Source organism: Emys orbicularis, chromosome 3, assembly GCF_028017835.1.
Source record: "Emys orbicularis isolate rEmyOrb1 chromosome 3, rEmyOrb1.hap1, whole genome shotgun sequence".
Taxonomy (NCBI): domain Eukaryota; kingdom Metazoa; phylum Chordata; order Testudines; family Emydidae; genus Emys; species Emys orbicularis.
Window position 1 is genome coordinate 134,258,891 of NC_088685.1, and position 22,110 is coordinate 134,281,000.

The 22,110-nt window shown below is 43.4% G+C and overlaps 2 protein-coding genes across 2 annotated transcripts in view; one reads left to right on the plus strand and one right to left on the minus strand.

Moving 5' to 3' along the window:
* The window catches only part of SPRTN (SprT-like N-terminal domain), a 29,973-nt gene extending 9,656 nt beyond the window's left edge, over positions 1-20,317 (plus strand). Inside the window, exon 5 of the mRNA XM_065400544.1 lies at positions 20,273-20,317. Coding sequence (XP_065256616.1) covers positions 20,273-20,283 — 11 coding nt within the window. The 3' untranslated portion in view covers positions 20,284-20,317. The remainder of the gene's footprint in view (positions 1-20,272) is intronic.
* Positions 18,804-22,110, minus strand: part of EGLN1 (egl-9 family hypoxia inducible factor 1) — a 41,498-nt gene continuing 38,191 nt past the window's right edge. The window contains exons 4-5 of the mRNA XM_065400546.1: positions 21,349-21,416; positions 18,804-19,612 (exon numbers count right to left, since the gene is read on the minus strand). Of these exons, the coding sequence (XP_065256618.1) occupies positions 19,548-19,612; positions 21,349-21,416 (133 nt within the window). The 3' untranslated portion in view covers positions 18,804-19,547. The remainder of the gene's footprint in view (positions 19,613-21,348; positions 21,417-22,110) is intronic.

The following is a 22,110-nucleotide window of genomic DNA, read 5'->3' on the forward strand; positions in this document are numbered from 1 at the left end:
GATGTAAATCACTGCCAGAGAAGTGGTGGTAGAGGAGGGGGAGTGGGACTATGCGAGCGACTCTGTCACTCGCTATCACAATGGTCCTGGTGTGGAGGGGCCAGGCTTCAGGGTGTTTCTGAGGAGGTAGGTGTGGGCTGGCCCTGGCCCCCTCAGGCAGAGCAGAATGTTAACACTGCCTACTTAGTGAATTGTTCCCATTGTTAGTGAATTCCCCCAGGAGTATAAAACAGGTGTAAAAGTTTTAAGGCTCCCTTACAGTGCCAGAGTGGTGCAAATGGCCAATTTGAAACTGACAAGAAAGCTGGGCAGCTACAGCCCAGCTGCCCCCGCTCCCCTGGAGAGCTGGGTGTCTGGACCCCATTCCTGGTGGGGAACGGGGAGCTGAGAAGCCCTAGGCGGCCCACCAGAAGCCTGTGAGGTATCCAAGCTCCTGGCAGGAAGCTGCCAGCAGAGCTCTCAACACTGCCCCTCTTAGGTTGGTGGAAGCACTCCTGGTGAGGATGTGCACCACTGACCTAAGGAAGGTATTGTGGACATGAGCACCACAGTAATTACTGTGGTGGCTCTAAGTTGACCTAACCTAGGTCCACTTCTCTTTGTAGTGTAGACATAATCTTAGTGATTAGAACTGGTCTAAATTTTTGGACTGAAAAATCTTCCTATTAAATGTTCTCCATGAACTGTTTACTACTGACTTTTCTGGAGATGGTCAGTAGGCAATATAAATTGTGAGTTTGATTCCGCAGCTCTCACTTGGTCTTCAGTTGTTTATGATTTAATATTGAGCATATGGCTGCACATATTTGTTGACTAATAACTAGAAATAAAGTGTCAAACCTAGATACATTACTATTAGACAAAGGGATTTTGTCTCCAATGCTCCCCACTCCCATTCTCCAGCCATCTCAGCAGTTCACCTGAATCCCTGCCTGAGTCATTTCTTCTTCCAAAAGGATGTCAGTCATCTGCTGCAGGCACCATGAACTCTTGAACATGGCCCAGAATCCTCTGATGCTGCAAAGTAGATTATAGGCAGCCCTTAATCCTAGCTGCTTTTCTGTCATTTTCTCATTGGACTGGCTTCCCATTTGTTTTTGGGTACAATTCCAAGTTTTATTTCTGATCTACAGTGCAAAGCATTACATGGTTTAGGACTTGTTCTCTTTTTCCCTGTGCACCATCAGAGAACAGCAGAGATCATGTGGAGGCACTTTTGCTAATAGCTTAACTTTATTGACCCCCTGAGTGGTACAGCCATCTTCTTGGTCAAGCACATGCTTGATTTAAACTCATCAATACATTATTTATCATTGGTAGGGAGTACAGGGAAGGGGGGCTGTTATTCCAAAATATGTCAGCTGGTGGGTCCACAGTGGGTCATCTTCAGCTAGGGAAGTGCACGAGTGTAGCATGCTCTGACCGGGCTCCTTTCCCCACCCCTCCCTGTTTCATGTGTAGGGATTGGCATTGGACAGGAGTCAGGACTCTTTTATACCAAGGGAATTCTCAGCCAGGAAGAGCTATGTGCTTTCTGGCTTTTTTCCCGTGTCAGAGTGGCACAATGGGGCTAGATTACAGCTCAGCATCTAGTTTACATATTGTGCCTTTTTTTCTGTATTGTCGTTTCAATAAATTACCAGAATAATTGAAATTGGTGTGATTGTATTGTGTTATTTTGACAAATAAAATATGCAGAATTTTAAAATACTTTATGCAGATTTTTTTTTTTTTTTTTTTTTGGTACAGAATTCCCCCAGGTTAAACAGTGTAGAGATGGTTAAAAACAGGCTGCACTGTCTTCCCCGGTCTCCATCTTTTACTTAACATAGAGTTATAGGGGATGTTTTGCCATTAATAGTAAGTTTAAAATGATTACACAACTACTGATCTTAGGACTTGATGTGACCTGTTCTTTATCATCAGTTTTGTTTAGATGGACATATATGTATTTTAGTTGTACAAATGCCTCCACAAAATGTAATAGATAGTGAAAGAAAGCAAGTTTCCTGACTTACGGGACATTATCAACTTGAAATCCTAGTCGGTTAAAAAAAATAATTTAATAGTAGTTTCAAGTATGCACCTATACACTTCAAGTTCTGTCCTAACAATTACACAATCTTCCCCCTCACAATTTTTTCTCACCTAGTACAGCATAAAAGACCTACAGAAACAGGAGAAAGTGAAACTGCATTTGCCATCATTTTTTTGTATAGTGTCAAAGTAAACAAATTGAACACAGATTTTTTTTCTAAGCTGCTAAGTAATTTTAGGTGTTACCTATACAGTTGTCAGTAACAACAAATTTAACAAATGTTATATTATGTACTACTGGTGTTCTTTCTTTACGGAATCAAAAACTACCACATCAGTTATTTGGGGGATGTTTATAGGATAGTGAGTTTTTCTAAATTCTATCTTTGACAGTGTGAAAGCATTGTGAAAAATCTTTTGGATTGGCCTGTCACACCTTCAAAAAAATCAAATCAAAACTGGATTGCCTAAAGAACTTGGCAATCATGGACAGCATTTTGAAAAAAAATCTGGCTTTCTGCCCATGCAAATCTATATGATTAAGTATAATGGTATGGTAGCCAGGCATTTCTTGTGCAATAGTTGTATAAGAGTTTCAAAGCTCTTTAAGCAGCAGACTCTGTGGTTATTTTATACTGGAAGGTATTAGCATGTCTCTAAGCTCCCATTTTAGTGTGTTGCTGTGGGTGCTTCTTGTAGAAAGGTAAGTTTTGCACTTCTATCAGTGATTCAACTTTATGTATGAAGAATATAGTACCTCCTATGATGCTAGGTGATTAAAGAGGACCATTTATATTACCACTGTTATACAAAATGTATCATGTAAGGTGTCAATGGAAACGTTACAATCTAGCAAGTATGATTATCCTGGTTAAATCCCGTATCATCTTTGTATCTGAAGTTATGAATATTGGCTATGTACTTGTATCAGAAACCTGTGTTGTATCCCTGGATTTACTTCAGGGCTAGACAGCTATGTATTGATGGCCCATCAAGGACACTCAGCTCTCACAATGGGCCAGTGAAGAAACTCATCCCACCCAGTAGCTCTTCCTGAGGATGCCTGAGACAGTAAGGAGCCAATGGTCATCCCCTGTGATTCAGCAAAACATGCAAGGGCATGTGACATGCTCCCAAGACCCTGGACTCCATCTTGGGCCAGTAACTTTCCACGTACAGGGGCTGTGGGCTTTGTTTGGGACAGTAAACGTCCATGCACACGGCCACAGGATATAAAAGCACACCTGAGACATCTCCATGTTGCCTCTTTCCTGCTCTGGTTCTCTGGACTGTGGCTTTACAACTAAAAGGAGCATTTTGAACTATGTATTGAGGAGCTTCCATTCTTTTGGAAGTTACCAGAGAGATTTTACAAGCCAACAGTCTATTCCATCACTGCTACAAACCTGAAATAAGGACTTTGCAATCTGTATGTATATGATCTATTAACCATTTATAATGCTTTTCTTTTCTTGTATGATTAAAACTTTAGTTAGTTTACTAACTAAAAGGATTGGCTGACAGGGTGATATTTGGTTAAGATCTGAGATTCATACTGACCTGGGGGGGGAGGGGGGTCTGATCCTTTGGGATTAGAAAGAACCTCACATATGGTGAAATGGGTTTTCAGTAACCTCTCACTATATTAGATTGGGTTTCCCCAGGGAGCCAGGGGCTGGAATGCATTAAGGGGACTGTGTTTGGCTTCTGTTCAGTACCACACTTAACTAGTGTGGTACTCTGCAGAAGCTCTTTTGTTACTGGTTTGGTCACTCTAAGTATAGACTAAACCATCAGTTTTGGGGGATTGTCTACCCTATTTCTTGCAGTCTGCCCTGAGTGTGGCATTACCAGTGTGGTCTATCCCAGACACCTGGTCACACCTCCCAAAGTTACAGTATTTTGAATACAGAATGAAATTTGGTAAGTTATGCCATCAGTTAAAATAAATCCTTTTAAAGAAATTTAGCACCTTGTATCAGACACTTTTTTGTCCCTAATTTTAAGATCTGGTGTGGTCTACTGGTGCACGCTGGCAGAGAGGTGTATTTAATTGATATTTAAGAGACAAATTTATGAATGGAAGATACCAGACATACATGTTGCCTTATCTTGTTAGCTAAAGGTTGCCCTACAAACTTGAGAGGGAAAAGTGTTATTTGATGGTGGGTTATTGGATTATCTTGCTCATATACCAAAACCCAAGAGGACCTAAACAATTCATAGTATTTCTTTTCCTGCCAGGAAGATAAATGTGGATGTAGTATCACCTGCCTACCCAGTTATGAAAGGGGTTTGTTCCTATTATAGAAGTGCTCCCCAGGCATAAGTACATTTTGATGGGCAAGGGTGAATAGATTTCATACCTCAGCTAGTAACTTTTCATAACACTTTCTGAACAGGTGCTTTATAATCCTAATGGGGGAAGTAAATTTGTCTGAAAGACCCCATTTCCAGATATTTACATTATAAACTCCTACAAAACACACTGCAGTTCTACTGTACCACTTGTAAAAGGACATCAAGGGTTTGCTTTACAAACATTTTGCAAAAACCTCTCTCAGGTCAGCTGCCCTTTAAAAAACGCTAACAATGCTCTGTGTATTAGGTTGAAATACCTAGATCACCTAAAATGCAAGTTAATCGTGTTGACTCATCCCTAGCTGTGGGAGATAAATTCATTCATCTGAAGCTTAAAACCAGGCTATACTATGACCAGGTCTACACTACACACTTACATCAATATAACTATGTTGGTCAGGGATGTGAAACATCCACACCCAAGTGATACAGTTATACTGACCTAACCCCCAGTGTAGACAACGCTGTGTCGATAGGAGAGCTTCTCCCATCAACATAGCTACCACCTCTCATGGAGGTGGCTTAACTACGCTGATGGGAGATACTCCCCTGTCAGCATAGTAGCATCTTCACTAAAGCGCTACAGCACTGCAGCTGTGCCACTGCTGCTTTTTAAATGTAGATCTGCCTGAGGCTCTTTACATCCAGTTGGTATTATGATTCGTACCTATGGACTACTGTATTTTAACCCTGCTGGTAAGATACTCTTGGCAGGTTCTAACACAGATGGAACCACTTAATTGTATAGTAGAGCGACAATGTGGGTGAGGTAATCTCTTTTATTGGACCAATTTCTGTTGGTTGGAGACACACGCTCTTTGGAGCTTACACAGAGCTCTTCTTCAGGTCTGGGAAACTTAATCAGAGTGTCACAACTAAACACAAGGTGGAACAGACTGTTTAGCATAAGTAGTTAACATATATTTCAATGGACCATTCAAGGTGAAGTAGCCCATTAACACCCCTCCAGTCAGTAAGGGAGGAAATGAAGGGGAGAGAAGCAGCTGGGGGCAGGGTTGTTCGTTGGTTATAGATTGTTGTAATAAGTGGCTTCCTTTACACCACTCTAGTCATAGGGAGTATTTTAATCATAATTTTTTTTTTAAATTTCAGCTCCTGGTTTAGAAGATGCCTCACATGTATCTTCTGCACCAAGATTCTGATATCCTGTTTGCAGGAGACCTGAGAAACAGGTGTTTAATTTTTTCCTAGGACATTCAGAAAGCAGAATTCCTACACTTGTTAGATCTCTGGTTTCTAACACAATTGTGGCTAGACCCTTTTCCTTGTCTACAGACCATAACTGTTAGTCTAATTCCTCAGAAGGGAGGAACAAGTTCAAAGGGGCTTGGAAGAAAATTTAGGCAACTTTTCAGAGACCAAGATCTTCATCTTACCTCACATGCAAAGAAAAATCCAGAAATGAACCATCTTGTAAGCATTCTGACTGTTGCTTTTATAAACCCATATGCAGGGTCCTGAATGGGTGGGTGCTGTAGACCCACACTGAGGAGGAACCCAACACCCATAACGCCTGGGGATTTCAGTGGGAGTTTCAGCTACTCCGCCCTTCTCATGATCAGGCCGACACAAGGTTTTCCCTTCCCTCAGGGACCGAGCATGTTGCCGGCTAGTGGAAACAGGCTCTGCCAGCCATGGAATAAAGGGCTGAGATCTGGCCTCAGCATTAGTCTTTTGAATGGTGAATTGTGCTAACCCCTGGGGCCACTGCAGGCAGGCAGAATAGGCTGCAGGCTGATGCAACTTCTGTATCATTCTGCTAACCCCACTAATTGCCCTCCTGTGCCTGTATAACCATCCTCTGCTCCCAACCCAATTTCTCCCATCATCCTATGTACAACATTGTGTCCTACCCATGGGTGTGCACCCAGCCCTGAGCTGGAGTTAAGGGAAGCCTTATTTATTGTGTTCAACTGAAGAGTGAGAACACAGCCCACTAGAGAAAAGAAAAAAAGTAAATCCACTATAAGGGGGGGCAGGGAATGAATGCAAGTAATTTATAGCTGCTTCAATGGTATTTTGAAGAAATTAATTTTTGATCTACCTTGAGTCCAAGTGTGATCACCTCTGATATGTGCTTTGGTACAGTCTTGATTTTCTGTATTACTATTACTATTAATGCCCTGCCTTATTGGCAGCACTGTAGTCCGCAGCATGCTGCAAGCATGCACAGTGCTGTCAAATCAGATACAAGACAAATTCCCTGTACCAAGGCTCTTGTCAATTGACTCAGGCCTTGGCTACACTTGCAGCTGTACAGCGCTGTGAGGTAAACCTGTCTTCGTGCAGCTGAGTAGGGAAAAGCGCTGCAGTCTGTCCACACTGACAGCGCAGTGGCGTGGCCACACTTGCAACATTTGCAGCTGTGTTGGGAGTGGTGCATTATGGGCAGCTATCCCAGCATTCATGTGGCTGCAACGTGCTTTTCAAAACGGGGGTGGGGTGGAGGGTACTTTTTGGAGCATGTCAGCTCTCTATTTTGCAAGTTCTGAACTCCCGGCCCCCTCCTCATTCATTCACTCACTCAAAGCAAACAGCAAAATGTTTGCTTTTTCTCTGTGGTACGAGCTTTGAAACCGGCACTTCCCCATTCCTGCAGCCGGTCACAACAATGGAGAGGATTGGCCACTTGACAAGGTGATTAGTACAGGGCTACAAGCGTTTACACTCACACCCGTGAGTCCTAGCCACTCCCCTGTATCTCTTATGCTTCTTGGGGAGGTGGAGTATCTGCAGCGGTGTACCCAGGGAGATACAGCGCTGTAAGTGCCCTGCCAGTGTGGACGGGGAGTGAGTTACAGCGCTGGGGGAGGCTTTACAGTGCTGTAACTCGCAAGTGTAGCCAAGGCCTCAGACTAATACAGTTCTTTGGCCTTGGCTACACTTGCGAGTTGCAGCGCTGTAAAGCCGCCCCCAGCGCTGTAACTCACTCCCCGTCCACACTGGCAAGGCATTTGCAGCGCTGTATCTCCGTGGTTGCAGCGCTGCATGTACTTCACCTCTCCGAGAGGAATAGAGAGTGCAGCGCTGCCGCTGCGGCGCCAGTGTGGCCGCCCAATGCGCTGTGAATGGCCTCCAGAATTATTCGGCAGTATCCCACAATGCCTGTTCTAGCCACTCTGGTCATCAGTTCAAACTCTACTGCCCTGGCCTCAGGTAACCAACCATGTGACCGACCCTTTACATTCCCCGGGAATTTTAAAAATCCCCTTCCTGTTTGCTCAGCCTGGCGTGGTGTGGAGTGCTATCAGCGAATCTTTCCAGGTGACCATGCCTCCACGCGCCAAGCGAGCCCCAGCATGGAGCAATGGCGAGTTGCTGGACCTCATCAGTGTTTGGGGGGAGGAAGCTGTACAGTCCCAGCTGCGCTCCAGCCGTAGGAATTACGATACCTTCGGGAAGGTATCAAAGGACATGATGGAAAGGGGCCATGACCGGGACCCCCTGCAGTGCAGGATTAAAGTGAAGGAGCTGCAGAGTGCCAACTGCAAAGCCCGCGACGCAAACGGCCGCTCAGGTGCTCCCCCCGCGACCTGCCGATTCTACAAAGAGCTGGATGCGATACTTGGGGTTAACCCCACCTCCACTCCGAGCACCACCATGGACACTTCAGAGCCGGTGTGGGGGGGGGGGGGAGGAGGAAGAGGAGGAGGAAAACGGGAGTGATGGTGGTGGGCCTGATGGAGACACCCCGGAATCCCTGCAGCCATGCAGCCAGGAGCTCTTCTTGAGCCAGGAGGAAGGTAGCCAGTCGCAGCGGCCGGTACTTGGTGGAGGACAAACAGAAGAGCAGGATCCCGGTAAGCAGTTTTTTTTTTTCGGGAAGGGATTTTTTCGGTGCAGGCTCTTTGGGAGAGGACGGTTAGGCATGCATGCCTAGATGCGGAATAGTGCATTGATGTGGTTTATCACATCGCGGTAATCGGCCTCGGTAATCTCCTCGAATGTCTCATCCAGAACGTGTGCAATGCGTTTTCGCAGGTTTATCGGGAAAGCCGCCGTGGTCCTTGTCCCAGCCAGGCTAACGTGTCCGCGCCACTGTGCCGCGAGGGGAGGGGGGACCATTGCTGCACACAGGCAAGCTGCATATGGGCCAGGGCGGAAGCCGCATCGCAGTAGAATACCCTCCCTTGCTTCCCAGGTCACCCTCAGCAGCGAGATATCATCCAGGACGAACTCCTGTGGAAAATGTTGGGATAGTGTTCAGTGTAGGTGCCCCCTGAAGCTGTTGGCTCTCCCCAAGACACAGAAACCCAGAGGACAGTGCAGCCCTGAAACAATCAGTCCCCCTTACTCACCATTGTGAGGCTCCCGTGGGATGTGTGTGCTCGGTTTCGGATGGGAAAATTATGCTATTGTGTAGACCCTGTGTGTTTTCTACTCCTTAAGTGTGGGGGGGATCATTACTCTGTCTGGTATGAACAATGCTGCCTCTGTTAAATGTTGCATTTTGCCTATACAGCTGCATCAACCTTGAGACCTCAGCCGTCCCTCTTATCGCCTGCTCAGAGACTGCAAAGACTCAGGAAGACACCGCGAAAAAGCAAAGAAGACATGCTGCAAGAAGTGATGCGGAAATCTATTAAAGAGAATGAGAAAGCACAGGACTGGAGGGAGAGAGAAAGCAGGATCCACCAGGAAAATGCAGCGCACCGGCGGCAAAGCACCACGCACCGGCAGCAAAGCACTGATAGGCTCATAAGCATCCTGGAGCGCCAAGCAGATGCTATCCAGGAGCTGGTAGCCATGCAGAAAGAGGAGCAGTACTGCAAACGCCACCCCCCCCCCACAGCCCTTGTCCCAAAACTCTTTCCGTTGTGCCCCACTGTCATCTCCAACCCACTTTCCCCAACTTCCGTGTTCTTCACGCCACCTGCTGCCTCCAACACCAGTATCTTCACCACCCAGCCCTAAAAACCACGACCCTTACCCTCTGCACTCAACCCCCATCACCATGCAGTATAGCTATCCTGAAGTGCAGCACTCACTGCACAGCACACCAGACAGGACATATGCGAATCTGTGATTGTACTGTTCCCCACTCCACCCCCTTGTTTCTTTTCAATAAATAATTTTTTTTTCTTTTCAATAAATGGATTCTTTGGCTTTGAAAACATTCTTTATTATTGCATAAAGTAAAAGACTCCTTAGCCCAGGAACTAAACAGGCACTGCAAGTCTGCTTGTCAGCTAAGCAGACACTGATTCCTAAAGATTGGAACTACTGCACTTCACTCCTGTGCAGGGCACCAGATATCACTGCTGGTTTTCAGCCTCAAATTGCTCCCTCAAGGCATCCCTAATCCTTGCAGCCCCGCGCTGGCCCCCTGTAATAGCCCTGCTCTCTGGCTGTGCAAATTCAGCCTCCAGGTGTTGAACCTCGGAGCTTCATGCCTGAGTGAAGCTTTCACCCTTCCCTTCACAAATATTATGGAGGGCACAGCACGCAGATATAACCGCGGGAATGCTGTTTTCAGCCAAGTCCAGCTTCCCATACAGAGAGCGCCAGCGGCCCTTTAAACGGCCAAAGGCACACTCCACAGTCATTCGGCACCGGCTCAGCCAGTAGTTGAACCGTTCCTTGCTGCTGTCAAGTCTCCCTGTGTAGGGTTTCATGAGCCACGGCATTAACGGGTAAGCGGGATCTCCAAGGATCACAATGGGCATTTCAACTTCCCCTACCATGATCTTCCGCTCTGGGAAAAAAGTCCCGGCCTGCATCTTCCTGAACAGCCAAGTGTTCCGAAAGATGCGTGCGTCATGCACCTTTCCGGGCCAGCCTGTGTTAATGTCAATGAAACGCCCACGGTGATCCACAAGCGCCTGGAGAACCATAGAGAAATACCCCTTCCGATTAACGTACTCGGATCCTAGGTGGGGTGGTGCCAGAATAGGAATGTGCGTCCCATCTATCGCCCCTCCACAGTTAGGGAACCCCATTTGTGCAAAGCCATCCACTATTTCCTGCACGTTACCCAGAGTCACGGTTCTTCTGAGTAGGATGCGATTAATGGCCTTGCAAACTTGCATCAACACGATTCCAACGGTCGACTTTCCCACTCCAAACTGGTTTGCGACCGACCGGTAGCTGTCTGGAGTTGCCAGCTTCCAGATTGCAATAGCCACCCGCTTCTCCACTGGCAGGGCAGCTCTCAATCTCGTGTCCTTGCGCCGCAGGGTGGGGGCGAGCTCCTCACACAGTCCCATGAAAGTGGCTTTTCTCATCCGAAAGTTCTGCAGCCACTGCTCGTCATCCCAGACTTCCATGACGATGTGATCCCACCACTCAGTGCTTGTTTCCCGAGCCCAAAAGCGGCGTTCCACGGTGCTGAGTATGTCCGTGAATGCCACAAGCAATTTCATATCGTACGCGTTACGCGGCTCGATAGCATCGTCGGACTCCTCACCCTCACTCTCACTGTCACTTTGGATCTTAAGGAATAGTTCGACAGCCAAACGTGACGTGCTGGCGAGACTCGTCAGCATACGCCTCAGCAGTTCGGACTCCATTTCCCGCAGACAGATCGCGCTGCACTCTGAAACCGTTGAAAGATGGTGCCAAAGGTGGAAGGAAACAAAGGGATTTCTGGGATGCGAAGCGATGCATCATGGGGCATTGGGACAGGACCCAGAATCCCTCGCACCCACGCCCCCTTCCCACAATCCACGGCGCCAGAATGGGAAAAGGTGCTCTGTGGGATAGCTGCCCATAATGCACCACTCCCAACAGCGCTGCAATTGCCGCAAATGTGGCCACGACAGTGCGCTGGGCAGCTGTCAGTGTGGACAGAGTGCAGCGCGGACAGAGTGCAGCGCTTTCCCTACTCAGCTGCACGAAGTCAGGTTTAACTCACAGCGCTGTACATCGGCAAGTGTAGCCAAGGCCTTGGATAGCACAACAAGGGGTGTAGTATAAGGCCTTGGCTACACTTGGGAATTCACAGTGCTGTCACCTCTCCGAGGGGCGTAGCTTGCAGCGCTGCGAGCGAGCGTGCAGCGCTGCAGGCGCTGATTACACTGGCGCTTTACAGCGCTGCACTCGCTGCGCTCGGGGGGGGGGGGGGCATTTTCACACCCCTGAGCGCAGCAAGTTGCAGCGCTTCACAACGCCAGTGTAGCCAAGGCCTAAGAGCCTGGAGAGGTAGATTGCTGGATAGACAATCCAGGGGATAACGCTTCAAGGATAAGACAGCAGATCTGATGAGATCACATAAGGAGGCTTTAGAGAAGAAGGAGGCTTTAATAAGAGGATGAAAGGAAGGAAAAATGCTTGATGGCCAGGAGGCTCTTCCAAGCAGCATGAAAAGCATTCTAGGCAGCATCGAAGAAACAGCGAGCCAAGTTATTATCTACATTAAGGTTTCTCAGACTAAGTGCTTGTCTGCTCTATCTCTACCAATGTAGTTAAAAGCCCCATAGAGTGGGTGCAGTTATACTGGTATGGAAAAGTGCTTTAGTGGTATAGCTTATTATGGTTTGAGAAGCAAAATAAGCTATATGGGTGTAAGGTAGCTTTTATAGAGGTATACATTTATCTAGACCAGTGCTTATATTGTTATTACTATATCGGTTAAAAAAAAATTTCCACACTCCAACTGAGCAGTATAGCTTTCCTAGTGTAAACCAGGCCTTAGACCACCCTTCATGGATTAAAATACATAGAAGAATTTGACTTTTTCCCTCCTTTTCATTACTCCAAGACATTTTTAATAGAGAACAGTAGGAAATGTAAAATACTTAAAAAAAAAAAAAAAAAAAAGGATATACTTATTTTAAACACAACCACCAGAGGGACCCAGTTCCCTTGTCTCACTGTAGGACTTGGCAAAAACAGAAATATTTTCTAAGTATTCTACATCCAATAGACACTTTGGGTAGCCTTTGCTGAGGCATAAGTGAATATGATAAAGAAAAACATCCTTGTTTCTCCCCTGGACTTGTATGAGCTTTATTTGCATTTTCTTGCTTTTGTGGATGGAAGTCAGATCTTTGTATTTTAATTATGTTGGATGTATTTCTATTTAAAAGCAAGCAGACAGCTTGCTGCCTACACTACTATCAAAAATTAGCACAGAAATGAAATCACACCTGACTCTAACCAACAGCAGTGACATTTATAGACAGGTCCAGAAGGGACACTGGATCCAGATCCTGAACTTTGGGGGAACAGAGCTAGATCTCAGTTTCTCAGCTCACATGCTACTTGAAAGGAAGGACGGTCTTGGGTTAAGGCATTGGACTGGAGAAATGGGTTCAATTACCAGCTCCACTGCAGATTTCCTGTGACGTGGGGCAAGTCACTTATTTAGTCCATCTGTAAAATGGGGTTACTACCACTTCCTTTCTCCCATTCTGTCACCTATTTAGATTATAATCTCTCTCTAGGTATTTGTACAGTGCCTAGTATAATGGGGCCTATCAGTTGTGGCTCAAGCATTACTGTAACAGTCCATTGCCTGCCTCTCCCTCATTCCAGTCAGGTGAAGCTAATGCCAGAGCACTCCTGCTCATCTTTGCAGCCATCTCCAAACCTAGCACAGCAGAATTTACCCAGCACCTTATTCTAGGTAGTGGACAAAGATCCCAGGACTTCTATTGGCCCCTCCTTAAGCAAGAGACTCCAGAATTCCCAGCCCCACAAGCCGGGACTAAAAGATGGCTCTAAGCAGAGCCACTAGGAGAGGTTAGTCACCAGCCAGCTAGGAGAGGTTAGTAGACCTGAAACCCAACGAGACCTGAGGGCACCTGCTGCAGCTCTGAAGAGACACTGTTGAGAGATAATAGGGGTCTTTTGGGGGGAGGAGGGGAAGATGGGGGAGGAGGAAGGAAAGTGATAAATTTATTGGGTGAAGAGAGAGAAGAATCAAATCAGAAGAGAAGATAGTTGACTAATTTGGGGGAAAGAGCTGATGAATTTGGAGGCATGCAGAGAACTCATGTCAAGGTGAAGAGTAAGTGAATGAAGAGGTGGTGGAGTTGGGGTGTGAACAGTGGGGGGGATGAGTGGGGTTGAGAACGGAGTGAAGCTGAGTGGGGTTGAGAACTGAATGAGGCCAAGTGGGGGTTGGTGCACAAGACAGATGAGAGAAAGACTGGCATGAAATGTGTGTGAATGAGTTTAGTATGAAATGTGAATAAAAGCAGGTCTCTCCATGAGGGGTGAGAATATACAAGGAGAAGGGCATGAGAGTCCAGGTGTATGCTTGTGAGAGTCCATCTGCACTGTGCATATGTGCAAGAGAAGTGTGAATGTGTTACAGAGACAATCAGTCCATTTGTCCATGAATGTGTGTTTGAATGGGGAAAAAGGAGATTGTTCTCTTCATGGTAAGGGTGGGCACGTAGATTTTTTTTTTTTTAAAGAATAGGTGTGGAAAGCAGCTATACGTCCCTTTTTTAACTTGGCTTTCTTGTACACATTAAATGATTTGGATCAGATACTTGCTTTTACTCCTACTTCAGGATTTTTGAAGATTGGTTTATAGTGACTGCAAGTGTACATGGATATTTGTAAGTGCTGTGTAACCCTTCCAACGCAACATTGCTATTAACCATGATAGTATTGCATACCAGAGGACACCAATATTAATGGTAGTAACAATACTCACTTTCCCATTGCATGGGCCTAGGGAAGCCAAGCTCACAGAAGGTTCAGAAGAACCCAGTGCAGAGTGAACAGAGCTCCCTCTACAGTGACTATGGTGGTTGCAGTAGCAGTTCACATTTAAAGTTTTCTTCACAAGGACTAGGGGGAAAAATTTTTTTTTAATGGCAGCTGAGATTCTGCAGTAGTTAATGGCACTTGTAAGTCTCTTGAAAATCTCCTACTGAGCTGGGGGACACTGGAATTTTGCAAGGCTGAATTATATAGAAATGAAGACATTACTATAAGATACACTTTAGAACAGTGGTGGGCAACCTGCGGCCCATCAGGGTAATCCACTGGCGGGCCGAAAGCCAATTTGTTTACAGCGACCGTCCGCAGGCACGGCCGCCCACAGCTCCCAGTGGCAGCAGTTTGCCATTCCCGGCCAACGGGAGCTGCGGGAAGCGGCGGCCAGCACCTCCCTGTGGCCTGCAGCTCCCATTGGTCAGGAACGGCGAACCGCGGCCACTTGGTGCTGTAGGCGGCCATGCCTGCAGACAGTCAATGTAAACAAACTGCCTCGCAGTCTGCCAGAGGATTACTCTGACATGGGCCGCAGGTTGCCCACCACTGCTGTAGAAGGTAAAGCCATGTCAATGTAAGCAAGACACACTGTTAGGTCACCTGGGCTCTTCACCCTCTGAGGTTCATGACCAACACACAGGACCAAGTGCAGATGGTAGACGAAAGTCCCAATAATGTCTTCATTAACTTAATCAGATAAATGGCTACCTCATTTCTAATAGCTGTTTTTCTAACTATTACCACTTTATAGCACTGAACTGTTTTTCCTCACATGGATTCTTTGTACAGAAGTTGTTTTCATTATATGTCTTTTGGGTTAAGCAAAAGTGGTAGGAAGTAATCTATATTCTATTAAAATAGAAATTTTAATACCAGCAAAAACTATGCAAATTTGTAGAACTAAAGCCAGACAACAGATCCCAATCAGCACCATGATTTCACTAGAAATATTAACACCATCAGAAAATTAGTTCAGACAAAAGGTATTAGTGAGTGCCTACCTACAAAACAAACTAACCACTCCCCCCACCCAACTGACTAGTTTGTTTCATTGTGCAAACATAAGACAATTTTTTGTTTTGGTTCTGAGACTCCATTTTTGTATAATGTTACATGTTTACTTTCTGTACAAATACAAAAAAGAATAATGTTTCATTGTTTGGTACATCAGAACAAGACTCCATGTGTCTGAAGTTTTGGTCCTGAATTATATAGCCCGCAATTCTAATACACCGCTACCTCGATATAACGCGACCCGATATAACACGAATTCGGATACAACGCGGTAAAGCAGTGCTCCGGGGGGGCGGGGCTGCGCACTCCTGTGGATCAAAGCAAGTTCAATATAACGCAGTTTCACCTATAACACGGTAAGATTTTTTGGCTCCCGAGGACAGTGTTATCTCGAGGTAGAGGTGTATTGCAAAATACTAGTTAAGACTCCTATGGGAACCTTCGGAAAATGGAAACTAATGATTAATCCCCTTGGAACAGTGGCATAAAATACAGGGCAGCGTTAAGGTTGTCTGGTTGCCTCAGTGCCTGATTTGCTAGGGGAATTGACAATGTGTTTGAGTGTGTCTGCAGCTGTGTATGTGAGAAGGCCACGTACACGGATATTGCTTTAAACCATACTGCCTGGGTTTTGTGGTTAGTATTATAGTCCATTAGCAATCTTTGCTGTTTTTTGCAATTGTTTATGTTTGAATAGATTGTTAAAATGTAATTTTTGTTTTAGCCTGGTTTCAAGACACTAATGTGACTCTCAAGAGATGTGTGCGCATGCAAACATGGTCATTTCACTTCCCAGTCCCTGGACTAAATTACGGTAACCCGAAGTCTTGACTGCCTCAGGCTTCTGTTTCTAGTATTTCTGCTTGAAAGCACTCTGAGCCGGTCGGCTACCAGGCTTACAGGTATCTTCCTTCCAAGCGTTCAGAGACACTTCTCACCTTTCTTTAGTCTATTGTGTGACATCGATGGCAAATCTGATACCACTGCACATCATGGTCGACTCTACAATAAATATGTCAGTCCATCACAGACATGATCTGAAGCTGCCAAGAGGCCTTTTTCCGAATTAGACATATCTGATAGAAAGATCACACAAAGAACAAGTTACCTAGCACTGAACTACCGAGCAGACCACAAAGCACTGAGGTGGCCTGCTGAAAAAGTGCTTTAACGTAGCCATCGATGAATTGATAAAAGAAAATGGAACAGGGCAAGATTGAGTCCAAGTGCCAGAAATACCACGGATGTGCCAAAGTACCAAAAAACCCAGGTACTGGAGCAGTACAAACCGAACAGAGGCTGATAGGCCTAGAAAATCAGGGCACTGTTACTGAACCAACTGCAAGGAAGACTAGTACATTTAAGAGAGTTTTTAAGAGCTGGAGTGATGCAGAAGCGCAAACAGAAACCTGTTCACCAAACAGTGGCCAGGAAAGGACTGACTAGAAGGCTTGGAGAACAGCATTTATAACCTGCATGGATTGGTGAACAACATGTAGCAGGAAGCCTGGCTCACACTGTACCAGGCTACTGCTGTCCTCAAGGGTCAAAATTCAGGGTTGGGCTTTCTTTCCCCCACCAGCGTAGCTAAACTAATACAAACCAACCACCCTGTGTAGACACATTGCACTGGTGTAAAACATGATTTGCATCAATACAGCTCACCCACTAATCTAAAAATTGACACCAATTTTTTCTCATCCTCCTCTCAATTAAAAAACCCACACATATCTGGATAATTAAAAACAGAGTTTATCAAGGAAACAAATGGCAGACCCTTGACTGTAGCTGTAGTGTCACTGAATGCTAAAAACAGACACCCCCCCCCTATTTTATCAGATTATAAATTAGTTGCTGCGGAGTAGGCTTTAAAAAGTTACATAATTACAAATAACCACCACGTTGTTTCCAAGAACCTTTATACATCTTTTTAATTAGATTAGCTTTACAAGCAACTTGAGAGCTCTTTATAATGAACACTGCTTTTCAAATTACATGACTTTATAGGCAATCTGTAAATGAATCCTGAATTTCTTTGCCTGTTATAGAAAAAGGTCTTGTGTTTTACAGCTGGCTAATGTCATGAATAAAAATAGTATTATGAAGCTTTATCTTTAACCAGGACTAAACACATACAGGTCATAAGACAGTTTAAAAAATAGTTTTAAACAGGGACCTGCTTTGTGACGCTCAAGATTGAAGATTTCAACTGACATGAAATGAACAGATTCTAAAAGGATACTGTTAAAGAAATGGCTGCTCTGATTTGTTGACCCTTTTGTAATGATTGACAAGAAATGATGAAGCAAAAAATTAAGCACTTTTTTTAACCTGTCTGGCAAGCAGAAACCTATACAGTGATTAGAATTTGATACTTTGCATACCTGCAGCAATAGAAGTTTGAATTACAGAGGGACTGGAACAAAACTGAAAGGTTTATGCTGTATATTTTTGAAACAAAACCAATCAAATCTCCATTAAAATAATACAAAAGCAGATAAAATTAAAAGTGGTGGCTTTTTTGTGTGTTTGTTTTGTTAAAGCTGGCCTAATGCAATGCACTGCACTGCAGACCAGACCGTAATGAAGATTTACACTCCTTGGTCAGGCTGGCAGAGGCACTTACAGTAGAGGTGTCTTGTCTGATTTTCTGGGAAGGGAGGAAAGAGAAACTAAGCTGTAAAGAGTGAGAACTAATTAAGGTCTGAACAAAATGAGAGTTTTTCCATAAGGTCTCCTCCATTGTATCACAATAATGAGTTTCCCCCTGCCCCCCTCCCCCCGCACACACATACCGGTCAGTTTGTCACTAAATAAAATAAGGGTTGTTGGGTTGTTGTTGTTTTTTCATGTTTTACATGAATAGTAATCTTTTTAATAAAAATTACTGAGCTTTCCATAGAAAAGGTCTGATTGAATACAAACTATACAGATGCTAAAATTGTTGAAAGTTGTAATATTATATACAGAAATATTTCTGTACACTCACATTGTTTTGGCTATGTAAGGAAATCAAGGACAGATAGAAAAATGGAAAGGGGTGAGCTCAAATACCAAAGACATTTGTAAATATGGATGCTGCCTTTTAGGATTTTCTTTGTTCTCTCAAACTTTAAAGCTCAAGACTAGAGCATCCATCTCTTAAGTAACAGAATTTCAAAGCTTTTGGATGCCTCATCTTTATTCTGTAAAGTCCGTTTTTCCTTTAAAAAAAATGAAAGTGTAAAAATAAAGTAATTTTTTTGCGCTAAATACTCAGGACTGATCAAAGGCCAGTGCCTTTTTGGGGAAATCCTTCAGCAGAGTGACAATCTGAAAATGTATTACACATGAAGCCTGTAGTGATGCACTTCAGCCTCAATGTATTGAATGTTCCCTTGATACTATATAATAGACCAAGGAGCCAGCCTGCAGATCAGACGGGACACCAATATTCAGAAAGAACACAAAGTTTGTGAATTTCAACATTCTATTAACTTATGTACAGTAAAAGAACAACTTTCAGAAAGGAAGAAAAAGGTGGAATTCTCCTGTCAAATACATAGGGAGGAGGTTCTGGGTACCTATAAAAGCCTAGGAAAGCCCTTATGTATCCTAGGAACTTGACGGTATTTACCAGGTCCCCAAAGCCACCTACATGGATAGTGTCAAGTTCACTTAGTGCCAGTCACTTTATATCTTTTTTTTTTTTTTTTTTTTTTTTAATATCCTTACCCTCTGTGGATTCAACATACAACACCATGAATTAGAAGTTGCTGATAGTAAGATAGTGATTTGTTTCTGTTAAGTTTCAAAAAGGACATAGTCAAAAACAATACAGCAGCAATCTTTAAAAGTTCAAATTAGTGTGAGATATGAATATAAAACAATCAGGTTTTTAGCTGGTAATTAAAGTGCTCCTTTTCTGACTTTAGATGTAAAGAAAATTAAAGTGATCATCAGTTACTGGCAATTCTTATATTAAATTAGGTCTTTCATGGCAGAGAACAGTATGAACAGTTTTACAAAAATAGATCAATGATATTTTGGAGAATACTGTATTTTTTTACTCAATTTTGATAAATTGTACCTGGTCATACAAAAATTACCCCAAATCCAAATTTTACCATATAAAAAAAGGGAGAGATGAATTGGATGACAGGTCTGGCAAAATATAAGAATGGAAAAATTCTATGTAGGGCACTTATTTCATGTCCATATGTGTACGCTATTTCTTACTGATTGCTTATCTTCTTTACATAAGCAGTCACAGGTCTGGAGTCACAGTCACATAGCACAATGGTTCAGCAGTCAAAATCTTCTGTTTGATGCAACATTGAAACGCTGTGTTTGTTTCCTTATTAAAACGTTGATTTCTTGTCAATTTTTCTTTATCCCATTATTCACATTCAAAAGTTAATAGTTTACTGGGGGAAGTAGCAAGGAGAGTTGCTAGATGAAATCCTTTATAAAACGTCTTTCCCAATTGAGTCAGAAGGTTTATTGAGTTCAACCCTCACACCTTTTTCACCTGCAGAAAAATAAAAAAAATACATCAGCATAATGTTTAAGCATTTGCTAAAGAGTGTGCTATAATAAAACTACTGTGCCACTTCTATGCCTTCCTGTTGAAAGTTTGGTACCATGCAAAATAGGTATTTTCAAATGGTGTTCAACACGCTTCAGAAAATAAAATACAAATTCATATACTTGTTACCTCCTTATGGGCCAAATTCTGAGCAGCTACTTTTATATTCAGGAGAAAATTTTCAAACTTTGGTGCTTAAAGTTTGGATCCTAGGTGTCAATTGACTGAATTATGGCTGAAAATCGAGTCATTTGTTTAGCTGTTCAAATACGGAGTTAAGAGCCTAACTTCAGACAGTCCATTTTGAAAGTGTAGGGCTCAGTCCTTACACAGGCAAACTCGCAAAGAAGTCAAGTGAACCTCAGAATTTGGTCCATCATCATTTTACTTTTGTGAAGAGAATTACTGAAGAGAAGAGTTTGTTAAATCTTTATCCTTTTTAATATAGAACATCCTATCTGAGGTATATCCTAAATTGCCATCTTTCCTGCCCTTTTCGTTAGAAGTGAACTGTAATACTTTAAAGTAAAATAGAACTGTTTAAGTCTCCAAATCATTAACAGAAATCAAGTATTTAGTTTTGTAATTTTTAAATCTATACAGATCAATGGTAAACCAAAAGAAAGACCCATCATCTACCAAGACCAGAGTTGAACTGCTCAGATTTCTGCACTCCTTGGAAAACTGACACCTAAAGCAGAGAAAGAGCTACATTCCACATACTGCTTTAGTAGTCAGTGATGTCATCAACTGTACCAGGGAAAATAGGAATCGTAAGCAGTGTGTGCATCTGCTCCCACATTTGGCTCCCATTTAAATCAGAGTCAAAACCCTCATTGACTCAGAGGAAGTCAGATTAGAACCAGATTCTCAAGGTGGTGAAAGTCACTACAGAGCCACTGACTTCATTAGTGCTATTCTAATTCCCAGCAGCTGGGAATCTGGCCCTATAACTATATATGCAAAAATATTTAAATTGACCTTTACTGCCAATGCCATCAACTACTTCACATTAATTTCATGTAGGACCAGCAGAACTAAGCTGCTCATTCTGATAAAGCTTGCTTATTTGCACAGGAAAATTAAATCAACTTCCTCTTGAAGGGCAATCCACAAGAGGAAGGCAGATTTTAGCTAAGTGTGCTTAGGGCAGCCTTGCAGAAGAAGCGACTATCACAAAAATCAACATTTGTAAATGAATACATTCTCAATTCTTTTATTCCAGATATTCAGTTTTAGCTTTCTTTGCTTTTCAATACACACACTCCATTCAAGCTGATTTATCAAGTCCTGTCCAATTGTTAAAATTATCTTCTATTTTAGGTACTTGCATGGCCCCCATTACTCTCCAATGTATTTATCCTAGGTATTAGGGATGGGGAGAAGTAATATCCCAGTTTTACAGACCAGGAACAGACACACAGAGGCTAAGTGACTTGCCCAAGGTCATGCAGAAAGCATTTGGCAGAGCAGGGAACTGAATTTGGATCTCCCAAGTTACAGGCTACCTACAGCCCTAACCATTTGACAACCTTTCTTCTAAAACATGACTACACAAGTCATGTTAACCCTCTCTTGTTACAAAGTAGCACCCTCTTGGAGGCTGGTGTTAAGACTATTTAGATTTTTTCCCCAGAAAACCAAGAATATATATATAATAAACAAAAGTGATTAATTACCAGTTAGATATTTTACTTTAGCTCGTGCTCTTTCATCTGCATCAAAATACCACACTGTTATTGCGTACCTATAAAATGGATGAAAATACAACAAATGAATTCCTGGAAAACAAAGAGTGATGTTTATTTACATAATACAACCCATTTAATTGTTAGTTTTTTTCAGTACATTTGATAGAGTAGGATTGGGGGAATGGGGGGAGAAGATTTTCTGTTAATTTCTACTATTTTAATATCATTTATATGAAGGAAATTGTTATTTGAAAAGACAAAGTGGGTTTGCCATTGATGCTATGAATCTGCATTTTCCAGTAAATGCTATAAAATTATTACCCAAATCACATTCAAGAAACTGTATTGTATAGTCTGCAGCCAGACCATCTTAGGTTGTGGTCTCACATTTCATAAATTAAGCAGGTTCAAGGTAGCATCATGCTGCAGGAAGTCATGCTGATCATTCACTGGGAGGGAGAAGTAATTATCCCTTCCAGACAGATCGACCAGCATTCTATAGTGCATGATAGGCACTTCAGAAATATTTTAGTAGTTTCAGTAAGTGGCACCCTTCCATCTGAATCAGTACTGAACCAATGCCCCAACAAAGCTTCCGGGGGTATTGTGCCTTTGGAAATACAATGTTTAAAACAAGACAGAATAAAGAGGAGGTCCTGCACACACGTATTTAAAAATCCCATGGTACATTTTGCAAAGGAAGTGGGGTGTTGAACTAAATAGGCTAGAGCATAAAGGTTATTACATTCT